General features: G+C 41.6%; 1 protein-coding gene across 2 annotated transcripts in view; it reads right to left on the bottom strand.

Moving 5' to 3' along the window:
• The window catches only part of FTSJ3 (FtsJ RNA 2'-O-methyltransferase 3), a 68,927-nt gene extending 48,106 nt beyond the window's left edge, over nucleotides 1–20,821 (bottom strand). Inside the window, exons 1-9 of one of the 2 annotated variants that reach the window (XM_077454663.1) lie at nucleotides 20,734–20,821; nucleotides 18,464–18,576; nucleotides 14,404–14,509; nucleotides 12,045–12,091; nucleotides 10,129–10,208; nucleotides 8,039–8,138; nucleotides 6,340–6,534; nucleotides 3,814–3,929; nucleotides 1,490–1,588 (exon numbers count right to left, since the gene is read on the bottom strand). In XM_077454663.1, the coding sequence (XP_077310789.1) occupies nucleotides 1,490–1,588; nucleotides 3,814–3,929; nucleotides 6,340–6,534; nucleotides 8,039–8,138; nucleotides 10,129–10,208; nucleotides 12,045–12,091; nucleotides 14,404–14,509; nucleotides 18,464–18,530 (810 nt within the window). In that variant the 5' untranslated portion in view covers nucleotides 18,531–18,576; nucleotides 20,734–20,821. The remainder of the gene's footprint in view (nucleotides 1–1,489; nucleotides 1,589–3,813; nucleotides 3,930–6,339; nucleotides 6,535–8,038; nucleotides 8,139–10,128; nucleotides 10,209–12,044; nucleotides 12,092–14,403; nucleotides 14,510–18,463; nucleotides 18,577–20,733) is intronic. The other variant, XM_077454664.1, reaches the window with a different exon arrangement.
• Between the last annotated feature and the right edge of the window lie 233 nt (nucleotides 20,822–21,054).

Consider the following 21,054-nt stretch of genomic DNA (forward strand, 5'->3'; position numbering starts at 1 on the left):
AACAAAGTTACTACACACAATAAAGAAAGGCCATCTCTCACATAGTGGTGGCCCCTGAGAGGCTCACAATGTAATTGATGCAGGTATGTCCTTGGAGCAAGATCACACATTAGAACCACTGTCCACCTGGGAATCTTATCAACAGCTTAAAGTGGAGTTCCCACTAAAAAAAAAAAAAAAAAATAAAAGTCAGCAGCTACAAATACTGCAGCTGCTGACTTTTAATTATTGGACACTTACCTGTCCCAGGGTCCAGCGATGCAGGGGAATCGAAGCCCCGCTTGTCTCCTCCTTCGCTCAGCGGCGCTGGCATTTTAACTGTAGGCACCCGGCTGCCGCTTCACTGCGCATGCACGAGCCACGCACCGCGACTGGCCACGCGATCATCTGGGACCTGTCCCGTGTCCCCGATGATTGCCTAGAGGGACAGGGGAGAGGTAATCTCCCTTCCTGCGCTGAGGGAAGTGACATCAGAAGCCCAGGTGCCGAAGGAGGCAGATTACGAGGGACCCCCTAGCAACAAGCATTAAAGAGGTGAGATAAAAAATAAAATAATTTCTCCAAATGTTTTTTTCGTTTTTTTTTTTCATGCACATTAATTTTTTAACTCCACTTTAAGTCTATGGCGTATGGGTAAGTCTTAGCTAGCAAGGAGTAAGGGTCTTAGCTAGCATATATGGTCTGCAGCCCCCATGAGCGAACGGTCAAGGAATGTAAAGAGCCCACCTGTATAAAAGCAGTTGGGGCCCAGATTGACTCTCATTTTTACTGTTATACATACAGTATGTTTATGCCATCTAGCTACTTACAATTCACATGCAGTATCTCGTATGTCCAAGAAAACTTGGCTTGATCCCTGCTATATCTCACCATTCACTCCTGCTAGTTGGTTTTACAATCTTTAGGCTTGGTTCACACTAATGTGTTTTTTGATGCATTTGCAGAAATGCAGGGAAATTTTTTAACATGGGTTCCTATGGAACATGTTCACATCAATGCATTTTTGTGCCTCTGCGTTTTTGGAAAGGGTCAGGGACTTTTTTTCATGAAAAATGCAGCATTTTGCATGTAATAGAAGTCAATGGACCTGCATCAAAAACGCAAGTACCGCGTTTTTACCGCGATTTGCATTTTTTTTTAAATCGCGGTAAAACCGCGTGTCCAAAAACGCTCAAAAGCAACATGCATAGATGTGAATCGAGCCTTAGAGTGGCCGACACCATCTACTGTGACATAAAATGCTAAGTCTCAACTTAAAGCCCTTCAACATCCTTACTGGAGCAGCAAAAGTGAAAGCATTTGCTCAATTCCTGTCTCTCTATGTGTATTCCCAGTATTCCCTTGGAGCTCTCTTTGTCCATTTAGCCCAGTGGAACAGCACAGCCATCATACCTGCCCCCTTAACATTAATATTAAATTGCATTCAAACAATTGGACACACCCATATGCATACTACCTAGATGTGACTTCACAATTATTAAATGCATACCTCACCGATCCTGGCAAGAAAGTCTACAGGATTGGGAGATTTGAGGAAGTCCACGAGATTTGCTTTTTGATAAAGTGTTCCTTCTTCATAGCCTTCTGCCTGTGGGGAGAAAGAAAATTAAAATAAGCTCACTGCTGGTTTCTGCCAAGGCCTCTACAGAACCATATTTTAAATTACCGTGTTTATCGGAGTATAACACACGCTGGCATATAACACGCACCCCAAGTTTAGGAGGGAATTTTAAGGTAAAAAAACAAACAAAAAAAAATTACATTTAAATGCCCATCAATGCAGCCTTATCAGTGTCCATCTGTCCATCTGCAGCCTTGTCAGTGTCGTTGCAGCCTTGCCATTTAAAAATGGCGCCGCCGAGATACAGAGCATATGTCCTGTGTATCTCGGTGGTGCCCGGTAAGCTCTCAGCCGAAAGCCGCCAAGAAGCTCACAATTGGTGGGGGATCGGCATATAACACGCACCCACGATTTTCCCCTGATTTTAAGGGGAAAAAGTGTGTGTTAAAAGCCGATAAATACGGTATTCCTCCTGAGCTTGTACAGATAGAGCAATATGCTGTATTGACAGCAGTGACCGCTTGCTCAGCTCCAGCCCTTTATATCACCAAAGTGCAGTGTGCAGAGCTAGGCATGGCCATTCTCTAACTGTTTTATCACCAGTGCCAGCCTCTAAGCATCAGCAAGGATGACAAAACGCTGCCACAATTTTCACTGTACAAAGTAGTGTCTGTCCAATGGTTCCTATGCCAGGATCAATAGGTATTTAGCAAATGTTCCAGGGGCCTCAAAAATAAGGGATCATAATGGTAACTGACAAAACTGCAGCATCGGAGGTTGCCAGCAAGATATCTGGCAAGAAGCAATGGGTATTATTTTTTCACTTATCCAACAAATATAACAAAATGCTTTTAGTTGTATAATAAAGAGGAACTGCAGTCTGCTCACATAATTTGTAATAAAAACATCTTTGCCATTCTAAAGCTTCCCTCCAACCACTTTGCATATTATTTTATATATATATTGGGATTCTGTACTTGCTAAATATATTGCAGAATTCTCCCTTCACCAAGTCTGGCTGCAACCATTTTAACTGTGAACAGCTGAACCTGCTGCCTGTTCACTTCCTGGATTTACACAGACACACAGAGGTACACCTCCAGCTCTGCAGCTCTCACTGGACCTCTTATGACTCATCCTCCCCTCCCTTCCTGGCAAATTCTCACCAGAGTGAGAGAGAGCTGTGCATGATGTCATACGCCTAGGCTTTTTACCAGACAAGAAACAGGAAGTGGGCTGTATAAGGTATTTACTGGCAGAAAAAAAAAATTCTATCCCAAGTTAAAGGGGTGTTCCAGCCTTAAAATGTATTTTTTTTTTTAAAGTCAGCAGTTACACACTGTAGCTGCGGACTTTTAATAAGGACACTTACCTGTCCACGACGCCTCCGATGTCGACCCCCCTGAGGCCGATACGTCCCTTGTATCGTGTCCCGGCGCGGCCATCCCCACTAATGAAAACAGGCAGTGGAACCTTGCAGCTTCACTGCCCGTTTTCTACTGTGCATGCGCGAGTCACACGGCACTTTGTGAATGGCCCCTTTGTGTTCTGGAACACAAACACGTGTCCCAGGAGGGACACGTGCTATTTTTATTTTTAGGGTGGCCCTCCACTTTAAAACAACAAGGGCAGAAGATTTAATAGATGGAAAGTTGAGAAAATTACTGAAGGTCTGCTTTAATAAGAACAATTCATCATTGGGGTTTACCTACACATTAAAGCTGCAGTTGAGGTATGGGTATTTTTGCATAGTTACATTGGTCCAGCTTAGACGAATGTAATCCAAGTATGTACTAAACCTGGCTAATCCCCATAGAAGCTGGAAATCATTGTAGTAGGCAGTGATTGCCACTGTCTTCTGGGTCAGGTCCTGAGTGATGCCCTGCTGCTATGTGAACACAGGAGGTCACTCACTTGGCACAGGTACCATTCTGATAACATTCTTAATTTTCTCAATGATTGCAAAACATTCATTGGGCCAGGTAGAGAGGCAGGGAGGTGACCACTTGTCAACATCACTATTGCTGTTTACTCTACCAACATAGGGGAAAAAATTTGATTGCCCAATCTGGACTCCAATTCTGTGACTGTTTCTTATGTGCTGGAATTAGTCTAGTTTAAATCACATAAGAAAAAAAAACAAAAAAAAAACCCATCTAGTACCAAAAAGCATAGTCCAACAAAAGTTAACAGGAAGATAGAGTCTATTTGAAGATAGACAAGTAGCAGAGAAACCTGGAAAGGGAACTCACCTTGGGCTTCTTATGGGATACCAGCTGAGAGACAGTTTGCATAGGACTATCCACATTCTTAAAGGCAAACTTAGGATCAAAGAAACGACTGTCGATTTTATCAGGAGCCAAGTATCCTAAAAGAAAAAAAAAAGTATAATAACTCGGAAGTGTTAAATGTGAACCTTTCGGACTTGGACCTAGGCACGATTCAGACTTAGTTTTCCTTTAAATGGAGCACTCAGTCGCTCCCATAGCTTGGTATCAAACTGACCTCTGACATTGCAAACCTGTATCTGGTTAAAAATACTCCTCTCTATGGTTCAATTGAACATGACCTAAAGAACTGGCAAGCACAGGCTCTTTCTTGAATGGGTAGAATAGTGGCCGCCAAGATGACAGTTCTTCCTCGAATACTCTATTATTTTCGGTCTCTTCCAATCCCATCAGTCTTCTTCCAGAAATTGCAGTCTATGATCTATAAATTTATATGGAATAACAGGGGAAGTCGAGTGGCCCGTTCTACTTTATACTTACCCAAGGGGAGAGGAGGACTTGGAGTCCCTCACTTCTTGCAGTATTATAGAGCCACCCAGTTGGCCTGACTAGGTTCGGCTATATATATATATGTAGTTCGAGAGGAGAACAAAATGTCACATAGCGTGATTCCATAAAAAATATTGGATATTTATTAAAGTTATGAAACTCACTTTTGAGAAGATAAACAGCACTTGTGGTATATGTATAATGGCAGCAGCGGAGCCTGTCCCTTTCCATATATATATATATATATAAGGTGAGATCTGGGGTCAAAAAGACCTCACATCTCATATTTACACTAAAATGCAATAAAAAAAAAATTATAAATAAATTCCACTTTAAGACCATGGGGCAGAAGTGACGTTTGACGTCGCTTCTGCCATCCAATGCTATGGAGCCGAGTGGGGGCCATCTTTCCCTCACTCAGCCTCCAACCTCATAGGGGAGAGGACATGATGTTTCCGCCGCTTACCGGAGCTGTCGGTAGGGGCGGAGACTGACTGGAGCATGGCGGGGGGGAATTTATTTAAGTGAGCTCGTGGCAAAACCACCGCTGAGACCACTTTTAATTGAAAGAGGACAGTTGCTGTTTTAAAAAATACTGATGTTATGGCAGCTAGCTGCTGCTGCCATAACTTCAGTATTTAAACGTCAAAGTACCAATGTATAATGACATTGGCTGGTCCTTAAGTGGTTAAAGCATGTTATACAGCCCAGTGCTTGTGTTGTGTAATTTGAACCATTGTAACACCTGAAATAACTGGCTGATCCTGCCTGGCTATACCCTGCCCTCTGTAAACTGACCACGGCATATCACGGCTGTTGAGCCCTGACACAGTGGTCAGTTAAAGTGCCTTCGTCATCCACAGCCCTGCTCTCCCCCATTCTCCTCTGTTGTTCTAGTGACATAAATAACTCCGACATGTCTCCTAATGACAGGTGCCCCTGTGTGTGTGTATGAGATTAAGACCTCTTTCACACTGAATCGCTGCTAAAACAGCGATAAAGCACTGGTCGCTTTTGCTTTGCTTTAGCAGTGCTTTTCATGTGCTAGCGTTTTTTTTTTTTAAGGTCACGTGACTACAAAAAAAATAAAATGAAAAAACACCCATTTTGCAGCACTTGCAACGCGCTTTTAAGGTGCTTCGGAAGCGCTACCCATTCATTTTAATAAGCAGGGGTGTTTTGGAAGCGTTTTTTACAGTGCCCCATACCTGCCCCAAAGATGCTGCTTGCAGGACTTTTGCCAACGTCCCACAAGCACACTGCACAGTGTGAAAGCACTCATGCAAATGAATGGGAGGCCTAGTGCTAAAACGCCTGAAAACTGCCTCAGTGTGAAAAGGTGTCTTATAATAGAAATGCAGTAAATACCAAATTTCAGAGTGCCGATCGGTGCTCTTGTGACCGGCCGGCTCTCTCCTCCTCCCCTCCCAACTGAAATCAGCAGGGGATCCTCGGCCCACCCGCTCTAGCTGTCAGAGGGGGAGAGTAAAGAAAGGCTGGTCACGTGAATGCCGATTGGCGCTCTGAAATCTGGTATAGACTGCATTTTAGTTTATTTTTTATTATAAAATGACACACACAGGGTCGGTCACCTGTCATTAAGTTACAGTGAGGATAGTATAATCAGGTCAGAGTGGCTTAACAACCACTTTAATGTCAACCTTACAGACAGCTAATAAGATCACCGTTGTCATTCAACTGGTTCTGCCAAATAGCATTGGCCCTGGAACTATGCAGCATCATCAGTTGGGAGGTCAATCAGCCACAAGGAACCCCTTGCAACCTCTGGAGGAACTATAAGGTTCCATGGAACCCTGGCTGAAAATGGCTGGTTTAAACTAATGTCATTCCTGGAGTTCCACTTAAAATTTTACAATATTATCAAAAACAAGAATTTACAGGATACACACTAATTTCTCTTGAAGGAAAGATAAAAGGAACCCTGCATTTAAATGAAAAGGGAAACAATCTATTGTATTTTCTTATAGGTTCTTCACTCACCTTGACACACAACAAAGATTTCAGCACTCTCGCTTCGAGATGCCTGGGGCTTTGTGGAAGTCACCTTCTTGAAAAAGTTCTTGAGGATCCACAGAAGGGATTGATAATCGGCAGAACGGAAAATCTTTGTGACGAACCAGCCTCCTTTAGAGAGGCAGTCACAGGCCAACCGAAGTGCCATAAGAGACAGATGCACTGAAATACAGACAACAGTGTGTAAGAACAAAAAATAAAAAAGGAAAGTTCACTATAGGACAACCACTTGAACTGTCTGTGCCCCCAATTCACAAAGATACATAATCCTGATACATCCCAAACATAGAATTATTTAGGTAAACTTTTTTTTAAAACATGTCTGAAACAGAAGGTCTTAGGACGATATCAAAGCACTGTATGGTGACGGTCACAATGAGATTTCCAACTCATGTACTAGACATATGAAAAAGGGAGCATTTCCGAGACATTTTCTGTCATTAGGCTTACAGTGATTTTTATTAACGTGGGCCTAAACTCAAAAAGTACAGATTTGCTATGCTATAGGGTACATTTAGGAATGTTTATTGTGCCTAAACAGTACCTGGAAATTTACCTTTTTGTATTGAATTCCTCCTGAAAAATAGAGGACGTCGGCACATGCAAATACAGGGATTTCTCCTAAACCGTGCAGGTTTAGGAGGTATCCAGTGTAGCTACAGGTAAGTCTAATCATAGGGTTTACAACCACTTAAACTTCTACTCTATGAATTCTGTCTTTTAGCCAGTTTTCTATCCATTTACAAACTGATATTTCCAAGCCTGTAGCCTTTACCTTACATATTAGTGTGTGGGGAACTGTATCGAACGCTTTTGCAAAATCCAAGTATACCACGTCCACAGCCACCCCCCTGTACAAGGTTTAACTTACCTCTATATATTGGCCTAAATTTATGAAGAAAATTGATTGAAGTTGTTTATTGGATATGTTTAGAGCAAAAAGATAGATGTATATATATATATATATATATATATATATATATATAAAAAATTCTCTTTTTTTTTTGTTTTGTTTATAGCGCAAAAAAAAAAAACAGCGGTGATCACATACCCCCAAAAGAAAACTCTATTTATGGGGGAAAAAAAAAAGTACATCAATTTTATTTGGGTACAGCCTTGCATTACCGTGCAATTGTCAGTTAAAGCCATATTGCAAAAAATGCCCTTCAGAAAAAATTCTTCAGCTTTAGTAAAGAAAACCCAGTAAGTCATTGATGGGGAAAGATCAGCTACAGGGAGAACACAGGTAATACTTGTGACTACACTTTTATTCTCTGCCTGCCTTTTTTGCGCAACAGCTTCCAAAGTAAAGGTCTTCTTTAAGGCCAATCTTGTACATGTGGCTTAGCTGCTTTCAAAAGCATTGCACATGTGGTGACAATATGGTGCTTCTTCAGCACACAAATGCAGACCCAACAAATTGCAACTGGGTGCATTTCATGCATTTGCAAAGTGTCCCCATTTTCTTGGTGTTCGGCAGCAGTACTACCTACTGAACACAAGTTTTGACGCTGGCATGAAGCAAGGCATGACACATGACATGTGAACACCTGTCGGCTGCTTTTCAGCCTAAGGGAAAGGGGGCCCTAGACAAAGGTCAACACCTCACCCGCAAGTCGAAACAAGTTAACTGTGTGAATATTGTATGAGCCAAAGCAAGACAAACCTTGTGTGAATGCATCATGGGTCCAGTTTGCTCCCACGTTCGGTGCTCCGTCATTTAATACCACATCAGCTTTCCATGTCTGAAGCTGCTTCTTTATCACCTTTTAAAAGGTAGGAAATGAGAATATTTATTATCATTTATGTTATAGCCTAATTTACTTCCTTTTTTAACAGATAAAAATCCAGGTAACAGGTAACTCATTATTTGTATTTTTTACAGCAGCCATGAAATGTGACAGAATTCTAGAGGACACGGGTGGAGAGAAGGTGAGAGCTAAGTATACAATGCACGCTGTCAAAATCAGGATAGAAATACTTGTAATGTAGTAGTTGTAATCATATAAAATATGCTACTCATTAGACAAACACAAACTTAAAGGCTAAGTTCACCTTTTTTCTTTTAAATTCCAGTTCCCCAATGCACCAATATAGCATTCATGTACTTTTTTTGCAAAAATATCAAAGCTTTCCATAAAATCTACAGACACATACCTTACTGTCCTCCATCCATGACTCCAAATGTATATATTGGTTCTGTCTTACTTCCTTACAGAGTGTAGGTTATGACACAGGAAGGAGTTGATCTCACACACCCTGCATCATCCACCCTCCCATACCCAGCTGCAAGTTTTTTTTTAAAGAATTGTATAATCAGATTGTATAGTGTATGGCCACCTTTATACACCTAAAATTACTAGTTGCACTTTCAGTGTGATGAATTGTTAACGGCACACCAAACACAGAAGCAAACACACATTTTGCCATGTGAAAAAACGAATGGCAAATTCTGCAAAACGCACAGTAAAAAAAAAACATGCAACCCACCTATAGCACAGACAATTGAAAAAAGCAGGCTGCCCTATGCATGTCACAGGAAAAACGAGCCACAAAATGTTCACTCCCACTATACTAGATTTGAATGGGGCCTGAAAGTGAAATTGGTGTGATAACACAAGAACAATGAGGTTCCATTCACATCTGTGTTTCCTTGTATTTCAGAAATGCGCTGCACCAAAAATCACAGTAAAAAAAACACACCAAGCTCCGCTCTAAAAAAAAGTTCTGCAGCTTCTTTGGATTGCTGTGTCTAGGGTAGTCCATTCAGGTAGATCGGCTGCCCTATCTGTGATGAGGGAAAATGCTCCAAAATGTCTCCCCCCTCACTAAAATTATTTTTATAAATATGCATGTGATAATGCGAGTTCTCACTATGCAGAGTTGTGAAGGGGGCTTGACAGCTGAGTTTTTCCGTCCACTCCCTTCTATGTACTTGTATAAAGATGGCCATACACTATGCAATCTGATTGTGTATTTAGTGAGAAGGGTGATCAGGGATTTATTGCATTTCAGGGTGGATGATGCAGGGTGTGTGCTAATGAGGTCAGCTGGTCAACTCCTTCCTGTGTCATGACCTACAGTCTGTAAGTAAGACAGAAGCATTAGATACGTTTGGAATCATGGATGGAGGACAGTAAGGTACGCGTATGTAGATTTTATGGAAAGCTTTGATATTTTTGCTAAAAAATACATGAATACTATATTGGTGCACAGGGGAATTAGAATTAAAAAAAAAAAAAAAAGGTGACCTTCGTCTTTAACTTGATAATAAACAGAAATGCAAAAAAATGCAAATAAAGTATATTAAGGGTATTTTTTTTTTTCAATAAACAGCCAAATGAAGGCCTCATATGTGCTACAAAAACAGTTTAAAATAGTTTTGGTATGCCCAGCTAGTTAAAGGCTAATGTTGAGTAAACCGTGGCATATCAGATCTTCATAAACTGGTCTTATGTCAAACAAGCTTTGGCCGGACTTCTCCTTTAATCCTTTTTAGGACTACCAGTTCTTTAAGAGGTTGAATTATAAATAAAATCTACTGTTGGCCAATGCTGTCACATTCCAGAAAAGGCTGTTATCATTTGAGATCAATCTTTAAAAAAGTAGCTGCTGCCTCCCTGGTTATCACATACTGCTGATCACTGCATTGCTGGTAGAGGTTCTGTGTGGACAAATGCAACAAATTAGCACTGGATCCCTGGCTTTGTTATCTGTCACCGATGAAGGTATGTCATGCTGTCCCAGTTCATTTACCTGTCGGCAGGACTCGCTAGTGATGTCGTCCTGTACAGTCACAACATTAGGAATGGGTTTAATAGGCACAAGGTCAACTCCTTAATAAAAGAAAGAAAAAATAACCCAGTTAAATAGAGATATGAGTAGTTTATACTTCCCTTCCTTTAGCAACAATGCCAATCTGTTCAGCTGCTGATAGTAAAAGGCTATTTTGGGATAAGCTATGAGTGACTGGAGTCTCACAGAGGGCTATGGACTTATGGCAAAGTGATGTCACATGGAGTGAATCTCATGCTTCTCCATACATACTTTAAGGCTACGTTCACATCTGCGATTTAGGTCGGTGCAAATTGCAGTGGCAGGAAATTCCTGGTGCAGCTCTCTGCACAGCCAGCAATTACCTGCGGTGATCGCTGTTGGACACAGTTTGTTTGGACAGCAGCAAATAGCTGTGGCCACCGATGACCCATCATTATAGTGAATGTGGTTGACGGCAGCACCTAGGCGCTCACAGCCACAGCAGGAATCGGATTCCTGCTGCAACAATTTGCACTGGCCTGAATAAAGCCCAACGCTCACTATACATGTTGCAATCTGACTGTAAAATCTTGTACAATGTAATATGGAGGACCTACCCAAATGATACAATCTTTTTTTTCCATTTATACCTTTATCATTTTAAATCTCTTCTGATCGTATTGAGACATTTGTCCCTTGCATCCTTGTATTTTTGGATGCATTTTTTGATCATGTTGCTGATAGATCTTTATTATTGATTCCAATCTTATTGATAAAAAATCTCCCCTTTTTTTCCTTTTTATTTCAATTTTAAAACCTGAGTAACCAATTCATTCTTGTTGTATATTGCTGTTTTCACTTATTCAGCTCTTTGTATATTATATATAGATATCACTATTCTTTTCTTCCCTTTTTCTACTGCCCCTTCCTTTCCCTTTTTCTACTCTCCCATCACTATTCATCCTTTTTTTCTTTCTAGAATTATTTAGCATATCCCCATTGGATCCTAATTTCCTTCTATATCTCAGACTCCCTTCACTCCATGCTCTGAATTTATTTATTTTAAGTGAGTACTCATTTTTATTTAATTCTCCATTTTCCTTTTTTTGTTTCATCACCTTGGCATTGTAATGCCATTTAGTTGCCATTACATTTTTCTATATGGTTAACTCTACAAATATACTTTATATATACATTTCACACATTTAAATTTTCTTTCTTTGATGCATTCGCAGCCTGGTCACACTGTGTCTTCTGTGGCCGCACAGGGCTCCTTTCATTTGGGTCGACTGGTTCTCCATGGCAATGGCTGCCTCTAGGAGGTCTGGCACAGCAGGTTTACCTTCCTTAGGGGCGGGCATTGGCAGGAGGTATATATATCTTTACATTGTATGATACTTATGTTTTGTATATTTTGTACTTATTTCACATTCCTTTTTGTATTTTGTACAGTTTTTATGCTTTTTTGATTCGTATACACCCTGATGAAGCTAATGCGAAACATGTCGGGTTAATATACAAAAAAGCAACTCCTGTCAAAGCTGAATATCTGCCAAATGACCACCTTCAGTATGAATTGTTGATTATTTGTGAACAAAGTGGCCCTGTTGTATTTTAACTATAATCACATTAAAATTATTATATATATTTTTAAATCAACGGTTTTCATTATTATTTGTAAGCATCGCAACAATCCCCCTTCCCTCTCTTCACTCCATTAACTATTTGAGATGAGGTGCCAATTATGTGGGTGTTCTACCCCTAGCCAGACATACTTTACATAAGAAATATACAATCAATTGTTAGCCAGTCAAGCTGGCCCTTTCACACAGTGAAACAGTTCTTGGTAGAGCTATAGAACCTTGCCCCACCTAACTTCTTTTAAGAAATAGAAGGAACACACGTGTTTTACTCACCTATGATAAGACTGGATACTGGCATAAACTTTGAAGCAACCTGGAGCCTAAAAGATGAAGAGAAATTAACGGAAACTGGATTGGTCTTGAACAATCACTATTAACAAAATAAGCAAAATGACACTTCTTAATAAGATATTATAGTTTACGAGTCTGTGTGGACAGGCGTCTCTCAGTTTTTTGCATTGCAAGGTTTCCCCCATTCCTATGTGCAAAACTGCTCAAGCTCTGTTGGGCAGCATAGGGATTATGAGTTAATAGCCTTTTTGTAAGTCCAGCAACAAATTCTCTATTGAACTGTGGGCTAATTCGGCCATTCTAGGACATTAAAGGTGGATTCCCAACTTACCTTTTCTGATGTCTTCTGTCTAATCACATGGCATGCTGGGGTCTCCTCCTCTTCATTCCTCTCTTAGCAATGAGTGGTACTGGACCATGTAGATCGTGCTAAGGCATCAGGGCTGCTCTTCACATCAATACACTGAGGATGCTGTGCTCAAGGGAATAGGGCCATAATGTCCCTCACTAACAGTCTTTCATTAGCCTTCTGGGTTAAGTGACAATGGTCATCATTCAACCTGAAGATGAAGGAAATTTTGGGGCAGATGGCTTCCCCAGAACATCCATAAAAAATAAAAAAAGCATCCTCTTACCTTCTTGGTCTTCCTGTGGTGGGTAGCTCTTAAATGCTGCAGCAGAATCAAGTAACCCTCTATATCATTCTCCTGTAAGCCTGCAGTTGGGGGCAGAGCCTGGGCTGACCACACTTTTCTCCCACCCCTGATATGTGCCGCTGTTCTGGAGAATATCACAGTTTATGAGGAACAAGAGATCCCCCCGCCCATGATCCTCCCAGCCTATCACCCGGTACAAGCATGGTCACAGGGATATGAGGGGGGGGGGGGGGGCACACCTAGCAAAGCACAAGAACCAACTACAGAGTATGGTCAGCTGCATGTGATGCCACAGTAATTGAAATGTAGAAAGGGTGGGGTGGTAGTTTTACAAATACAAGCTCATTTTAAAAATGTATGTAAACCCAACATCTGAAGAGAGTTTATTTAATTCTTTATAAAAAGTCCTCGATCTCCTCGATGCTACCAGACAGTGACTATAAGCTTTGAATGCGATGGTATAGGGTTACAGTGAAGTTGCATGGGATGTACCCCACCCTCAGCCCTATTTGTTGGAGATGTGGCATGGTCAGGGGTTTGCTGTTCCACATCTTCTGGTCATGTCTGCGGATCCAGTCCTTTTTCCATGATGTGTGTTATCTGATCCATGACCTTACTGGCCTGTCTTCAGACCAGAATCCAGTGGCATGCCTAATTCACCTCAGCACTTTATCCAAAAGGTGGTACAAAAATTCCTCAATGAGACACCTTATCAATGCATCCAGGGCACACACATCAGTGCTTTGGAAATCCCCAGTGCCACCCACGGTGCAATGGTGGATAAAAATCTTTAAATGACATAATGCGAATGGATGACCTCACCTCTTCTCTGAGGAGACAGGAAGCCACTTTCCATAAGACGTGGTTTTATGGACCTGGTTTACCTTCACAAAGAAGATTCTGTGAACCACACACACACCCAGTTGTCGTAAAAATAAAGATTAAAAAAAAAAAAATGTAAACCCTAAATCTATTTTTACGCATGTTCAGCATCATACTATAAAGTTTTCTGCTTCAAAGTCTCCTACTTTGAGATCCTCCCAATAACATCCTATTGAAGGATGTCAAAGCCAAGCCTCTGTCTCTCAACAGCTTTGTCACAGCCTGCTGTGTGCACTTCTGCAGTAGGGCTACCTATCAGGTCTGCAGAAGGGATGCTCAAAATTGATAAGCATTTCAATGGCCATCTAAAGGAGCAAGCATGGCAGGCAAGGCTTGCACAGCCTGCCTATTGGAAAGCTCTAGCATTGACAGCAGGGGCAAGGTGCTATGTTGGATTGCTACAGCAAGACTTGTACACAGTACAGTGGTCCAGCTCTGAAGCAGCTGATGGGCCACAGCAGCAGTTTATGGAAATTATAATTACTTTCAGAACCCCAAATTATACAGTTTATTTTTTTCAGGAGGGTACAACTGGGCTTTAATAACCTGCTGCCACCTGCATAACACATATGTGCAGCGGCAAACTGCATGCTCCCAGCACAGAGACTGAGCTGCCAAAGAGAGCTCTCGGTACAGAATAAAGATAGGTACTGGCTCCTGATCATGTGACTACCGTCACAGCCAATCAAAGTAGTCACACGATCCTACCTGCCCCCTGGGCGATCAGAAATGCTAAACAACATGTAATGTAAAGCCAATCATTCTGCTTCCTCTCATCCGGACACATAAAAACTCTCACTTACCATCCTCCAGGGGCAGCACACAGATCAACAAGCGCTCGAGCTCTCTGCAGGAACTGAAATTTTCTGTTCAGCTGAATAAGCTTAAAGGCTGAACGGGAACGATACCCTAAAAAAGAACGTAAGAACGATTTAAAAGAAACCCTCGGGACTGGAGAGGATTGTGAGCTAAAGGTTAAAATAAACGTCTATATAGACAAAATGTAGAACTAGCATTTGAGATGTCTCTAGCAATACAAAAACAGATTTTACTGTTGTGGGTTTAGTAACAATTTAAAGCGGAAGTCCCACAAAAAAATTTTTTTAAAGTCAGCAGCTACAAATACTGCAGCTGCTGACTTTTAAAATAAGGACACTTACCTGTCCAGTAGAGCTGCACAATTAATTGTCAAGAATCATTATCGCAATCTTGACTAAAGTGTTTCACAATTCTTTTTAAGCAAAGAATTGGTTTCAAGTTAAAATCATTTTTTTTTGCTAGAAAATTACTTAGGACCCCCAAACATTACATATATTTTTTAGTAGACACCCTAGAGCATAAAATGGTGGTTGTTGCAATATTTTATGTCACACTGTATTTGGGCAGCAGGCTTTCAAATACATTTTTTTTATTACTTTAATGAAAAAAAAATTGTGATTCTCATTTTGGCCAGAATCGTGCAGCTCTACTGTCCAGGGTGCCCACGATGTCAGCACCCGAGGCCGAACCGTCCCTCGGATGCTGCCGCCGCCATCTTCGGAGAGGGTATCAGAAAATGAAGCCTTGCAGCTTCCGAAAAGTGGAAGGTTCAATTTTTGTGTGAACCTCCACTTTAATTTAATTTTGTGGGACTGTGTTACATACAAGATTAGTTATTTTTTGATTGATTTTATTTTTGTGATTCAGTTACATATAGGGCTGCAACTAACGATTATTTTCATAATCAATTAGTTGGCCGATTATTGTTTCGATTAATCGGTTAATAACGTTAAAAAAAAAAAAATGGGTTAAATTGATGTTCATTTTCAACCACAGTGACGGGAAAATTTGAAAATAATAGAAAACTTCTTAGTCAGAGGACTTTTCAGACAGATTGTGTGGTTTTCGTTCAGATATTACAGTCATTTTAAAAACAAGTAGAAAATTTCAAACAAAATTCTTTCATTCAGCGAATGTACAAAGATTTTTTGTCTGAATATTCTCATCCGAAAATTGATGTGTGGCCAGCATAAGGCTCAATGCACACCTATGCAGTTTGCTTTTGATCTGTTTCTGCAGTGCCTTTGCTGTGCATTTTGATTTTTGTGCACGTGATTTTACTGCAATTTGCATTTTTTTGGGCAGCTTAAAAAACACAAATTGCTGCAAAAACGTTTTCTGCAGCTTCTTCATTGAAGCATATTTACCCAATAAAGCACCATTTTGCGTTAAAAGTCCCTGACCCTTTCAGATGTGAACGTGTCCCATAGGAAACCATGTAAATGGACTGTAGTGCATTTCTGAAAAAAGCACCAAAAAATACATAGATGTGAACCAGGTCTAAGACGTTTAGTAACATAATGGGGTTAAAAAAAACTAAAATTAGCCCTTTATAGTAGAAAAAGCAGATAATCACTACTATAAGGGGTTCATTTTTTTTACTGTAGAACAGTGAAAGTAATATTTACAGTAGCGATTATTTGCTCTGTTTGTATTATAAAGGGTCATTTTATTTTTTTTTAACCCCATTATGTTACTGCCCGATTAATCGATTCTGAAAATAGTAATCGATTAATTTCATAATCGATTAGTTGTTACATACTTTCTGCACTTTTTTTTATTGAACATTTTGTTAGATATATTTATTTGCATTGTTTGGGACACACACACACTATATATATATATTATATTTATTTAGAACTCTTTTGCATGTTATATATTTTTTTACTTTTTTGAGTCATGTTTATATCATGTTGATGTTTTTTCTTGGTTTGTATTTATTCATATGGTTGATTTAATAGGTGAGTGCACCTGTCTTTCTTAATTACACATTTTACAGACAACACAAATTCTAACTACAGATGCCATTTTATGAGGTGTAATCAAGGCAAAACCTCAAAACACAATACAACTCTTCATAAATAGTATCTGGATGGAGTCCAACTGGCACATTTGGAAGCATGGCACCTCTCTATTATGCTTTTTCAATTTTTTTTTAAATAATTTATAAAAGAACAGGCAGGGTAGAGAACAATTGTTCTTTATAAAATAATGCACTTGCAGCATACTGTGACAAAATGCAAGTGAAAATCACCACATAAATGAACATAAGAAGGAGAGATGGCAGTGTGCAGATGCTGAATGCTTATAAACGGACTGCATCCATCTCCACTTCATATCAAAAATAACCCACTTATCGGACGGCTGCTGTGCCTGTGTGTTATCATGAGTATGTCACAGATCATCGGACTAACAGACAGTGGAGGGGAGGGGGGTGGGGGGAGGGGGGCTGCTGTGCCTGTGTGTTATCATGAGTATGTCACAGATCATCGGACTGACAGAGAGTGGAGGGGAGGGGGGAGCCGCCCCCCCTCCATTCTCTGTCAGTCCGACGGTCTGTGACATTACTCATGATGATAACACAGGCACAGCAGCAGCAGCCGTTCCCCCCCCCTCAGTCCTCTGTGACATGATAACACGTGTCATTTGATAGCACAGCACCCCTGGCCCCGCCCCCACGCTCTCCTGGAATAGAGGATGGATGGAGGATGGATGCAGCATGCATCATCATGGGATACAGCAGGGCGACGTCGGCGTGGCGCTTGAAGGCCACTCTCTGAGCTTGGGGTCAGGTGCGCGCAGCCTGGGCTAGCTGGAACAGGAAGAGAAGAGGCACCACTCCACACGAGGCAGGTACACAGGCTGGCAAATACAGTTGGTGCCAGCAACAGGTTACTGGTGTGACCGTGAGGTAAGCAAAAAACTGTTGCTTTCTCTCTATTAGGCCCCTTTCACACTGGGGCGGTTTTCAGGTGCTACAGCGCTAAAAATAGCGCCTGTATAGCGCCTGAAAAAACCGGCCCCTTTCACTCCAGTGTGAAAGCCGGAGGGTTTTCACACTGGAGCGGTGCGCTAGCAGGACGGTGAAAAAAGTCCTGCTAGCCGCATATTTGGAGCGGTGAAACCGCTCCTACCTATTGAAATCAATGGGGGAGCACGGCTATACCGCCGGCAAAGCGCAGCTGCAGCGGCGCTTTGCGGGCGGGTTTAACCCTTTTTCGGCCGTTAAACGCAGACCGCCGCTAAAACAACGGTAAATCGCTGCTAAAAATAGCAGCGCTTTGCCACCGACGCCCGCACCGCCCCAGTGTGAAAGGGGCCTTAATGAGAATAACATTATGTGAATGTGATGACCATGACATTTAATTTTAAAATGTGAGTGTATATATATCTATTATGTTGACTGATCTGCCAAATGTCCCCCCAAGTCTGTAATTTATGGGCACTGGTGAGGCGGAATTGTTGAGCGCTGGTGAAGCGGTATTCTGGGGGTGGAGTCAGGGGCGGGGCCAATGGGGGGCGGCAAAATGAGGTTTCGCCTAGGGTGCCAAAAATCCTTGCACCAGCCCTGCTTCCGGGTTTAGGAAACCCGGCCATTGCTGTAACCTCCTGGGATATTTGGATTATTGTGATCATGAATATGTGATAATTCCGAGAGGGGTTGCTGGAGCCATTAAGGAGATGAAATGGGTACAAATGTCCCAAGAAGAGAATTATCTTAACTTTGGGGGATTTCCTTTCATTTCCTGTTCCATCTGCATGATAGGAGGTGCAGGGAAATCTTCCCAGCAAAAATATAGCACAAGAGGTTTAACCCTTTACTATTCCATCCAAAACTAAAACGAAATGTTTCGGCCACACAAACACTTTAGGCCTCCCTGTGATTTTACTGTAATATAAAAAGAAAACCACCGAAGAGTGAAGCACACATCTCTGGCCTTTAACATTACATTTTAAACTTCTGAAACTGGCTTACGATTATATGTAAGCAACAACTTAAAACCAGGTCCTGTGACTCCATAAAGAGTCTGCAGTTCTGCTTACCTGTCTCTTTAGCCAAATGATAGAATTTATCTTTTCGACCTTTTCCTACTTTCCCTTTTTTGCCCATTGTGAGAGGTGGAAGTCTGTTCTAATTTTCTTTATCTTGTCAATGTCTAGAGAAGAAAAACAAAAACAAAAAGGAAAATAAGTCTGCAGTCCATTTGTATTCATGTAAAATATTTCACATTAGCTTATCCTCCCCTATTCAACATGCCTCCAGTCCAGTGACCTTTATATACAGTGAGGTGTATCAGTGATATGTATATCACACATACACAGGTGTCTTGGACAGCTTGTTTTGACTATACCCATGTGTAGGTCGATTGTTGATGTACCATATTTAATCGGTGTATAACACGCACCCCAAGTTTAGGAGGGAATTTAAAAGAAAAAAAAAAAAAACTTTTAGGAGGGAAGTTTAAGGAAAAAACAAAAACAAAACAAAAACTTAGATTTAAATGCCCATCAATGCAGCCTTATCAGTGTCATTTGCAGCCTTGTCAGTGTCATTTTAAAAATGGCGCCGCCGAGATACAGAGCGGATCTCCTGTGCTCGTTCTCTGTGGCTTTTGGCCGCTCTCGGCTATTTTCGGCCCTTCTCGTCTATTTTCGGCTGCACTCGCCCGTTCTTGGCTTTCCAAAAGCTGCCGAGAACATCTGAATGTGACCGAAAATAGCCGAAAATACCTGAAAGCCCCCGAGAGCGGCAGAGAAGGTTAGGAAAATAGGGGGATCGGCATATAACACGCACCCCCGATTTCCCCCTGATTTTAGGGGGGAAAAGGTGTGTGTTATACGCCGATAAATACGTTAAGTGGCAAGGAAGATGGGTGGTGGACACAAAGTGGGCGAGCATGGTTGAATATTATATCATTGTGCACAAAATTTGAATTTGGGCACTGAGATGGGAATTTATAGATAGGGAACACCTATCCTCATATTGATTAGTGGTTCCAAATGAATAACTACTGCAGTAGGGAACAGAGACAAAAGATAAACTCCACATCTTTCCAAATAACTGTTCTGCTTTATTATGACGCAATTGAAGGTTTTTATACACATGATTTACGTAGGTATCACATTAATATTACAATTGTACATTTATGGTAACAAGGGGCATAACATAGGCAGGCTAATTCTAAATCAGGACAAAAAAATTTTTTTTCTTATTTTACCTTTTTAAAAAAATTTGGGTTACTTTTATTCATAATAAAAGGAATTTAAACGTCCCTTGTAATAGAAAAAAAAAACATGACAGGTAGAGCGGCACAATTAATCGTTAAAAAATGCGCTATAGCTGAATGATGGGGGGGGGGCATCAATAGACGTCCTCTCGTGCTCAAGTGGCTAGCGCACCACCTTCAAGGTGCGTGTAGCGTGCTCTGTGATCTCTGAGACTCGGCTGATCAGAGATCATGGTGACAAATGATCATGTGATGTACACAGAGTTGATAATCTGCTATTTTTTCTCCTCGCGCAGATAGCGCGAGGAGAAAAAAATAAAAGAAGCCGATCACTGGCGGCTGTCAGAGGGACATTGGTCCCGATCAAGGAGAGCAGCCACCAGCTCATCTGTGCCACCTACCAGTGCCATCTATCAGCGGTACCTATCATTAACACTTATCAGTGCCCATCAGTGCCAATCGGTACCGCCTCATTTGTGCCAATCAGTGCCGCCTCATTTGTGCCAATCAGTACCGCCTCATCTGTGCCACCTCGTCATTTGAATACAGTGTATGACCACGCAATTGTCATTCAAAGTGCGTCAATGCGGTGCAGTGGTTAGCACTCTCACATAGCTGTAAAAAGGGGCGCTGGTTTGAATCCCAACCACGACACTACCTACCTTATTATGTAACTATGTAACGCTGAAAGGTGAAAATTGGCCTGGACAGGAGGAGGAGGGGGGGGGGGGGGGTTTAGCTGCCCAGTAAGCAAGCGGTTAAAGCCCACCCTTCTGCCGCCACACGTGTGCATTATACTGGCAGCAACAGGTTAAAAACAATCAAAAACAAACTTCTTATAGTATTTTTCTATTTAGCAGCCTGTATAGACTCCATGCACACACTGAAACTGAAGACAGTTTTCAGAATCGCACATGCTGGTGCTCAGGGACAAATCCTGAACAGACAGGACGAGAAGTCCCAGCACTCCCATACGAGAGTAAAAGCCTCCTGGATCCATTAGAGAACTCCCTGGTGTCCCCCAACATATATTCCATACACATCTCCCTCCTCCTCAACCACCACCACCACCGATCATCTACTCACCCACCAAATACAGCACACGGCTCACGTGTTGAACTCGCCACCGCTCACTTCCGGTAGTCGCCGGGTGATGACGTCAATCCCCGCGGCCGTGTCGGTTCGGTTGTGGTAGAGTGATACAGGAGAAGTATGGAGAATGTCTGCTGTATTGCCAGAATTTTAGTGGTTAATAAATATACAGAGGGAGTGTGTTGTGATTCCATTTCCATACACTGCAGTCTATGTAGAACGTGCACACCTGACAACTGGATCCGAATCACTCCCAGCTGTTCTCTTCTGCTCCAGAGTTGTCTCCATGTTTTGGTCTGATGTACAGACTTCTAG

The sequence above is a fragment of the Lithobates pipiens genome, unplaced genomic scaffold (genome assembly GCF_037356315.1).
Source record: "Lithobates pipiens isolate NorthernLeopardFrog02 unplaced genomic scaffold, aLitPip1_a1.2 Scaffold_25, whole genome shotgun sequence".
NCBI lineage: Eukaryota > Metazoa > Chordata > Amphibia > Anura > Ranidae > Lithobates > Lithobates pipiens.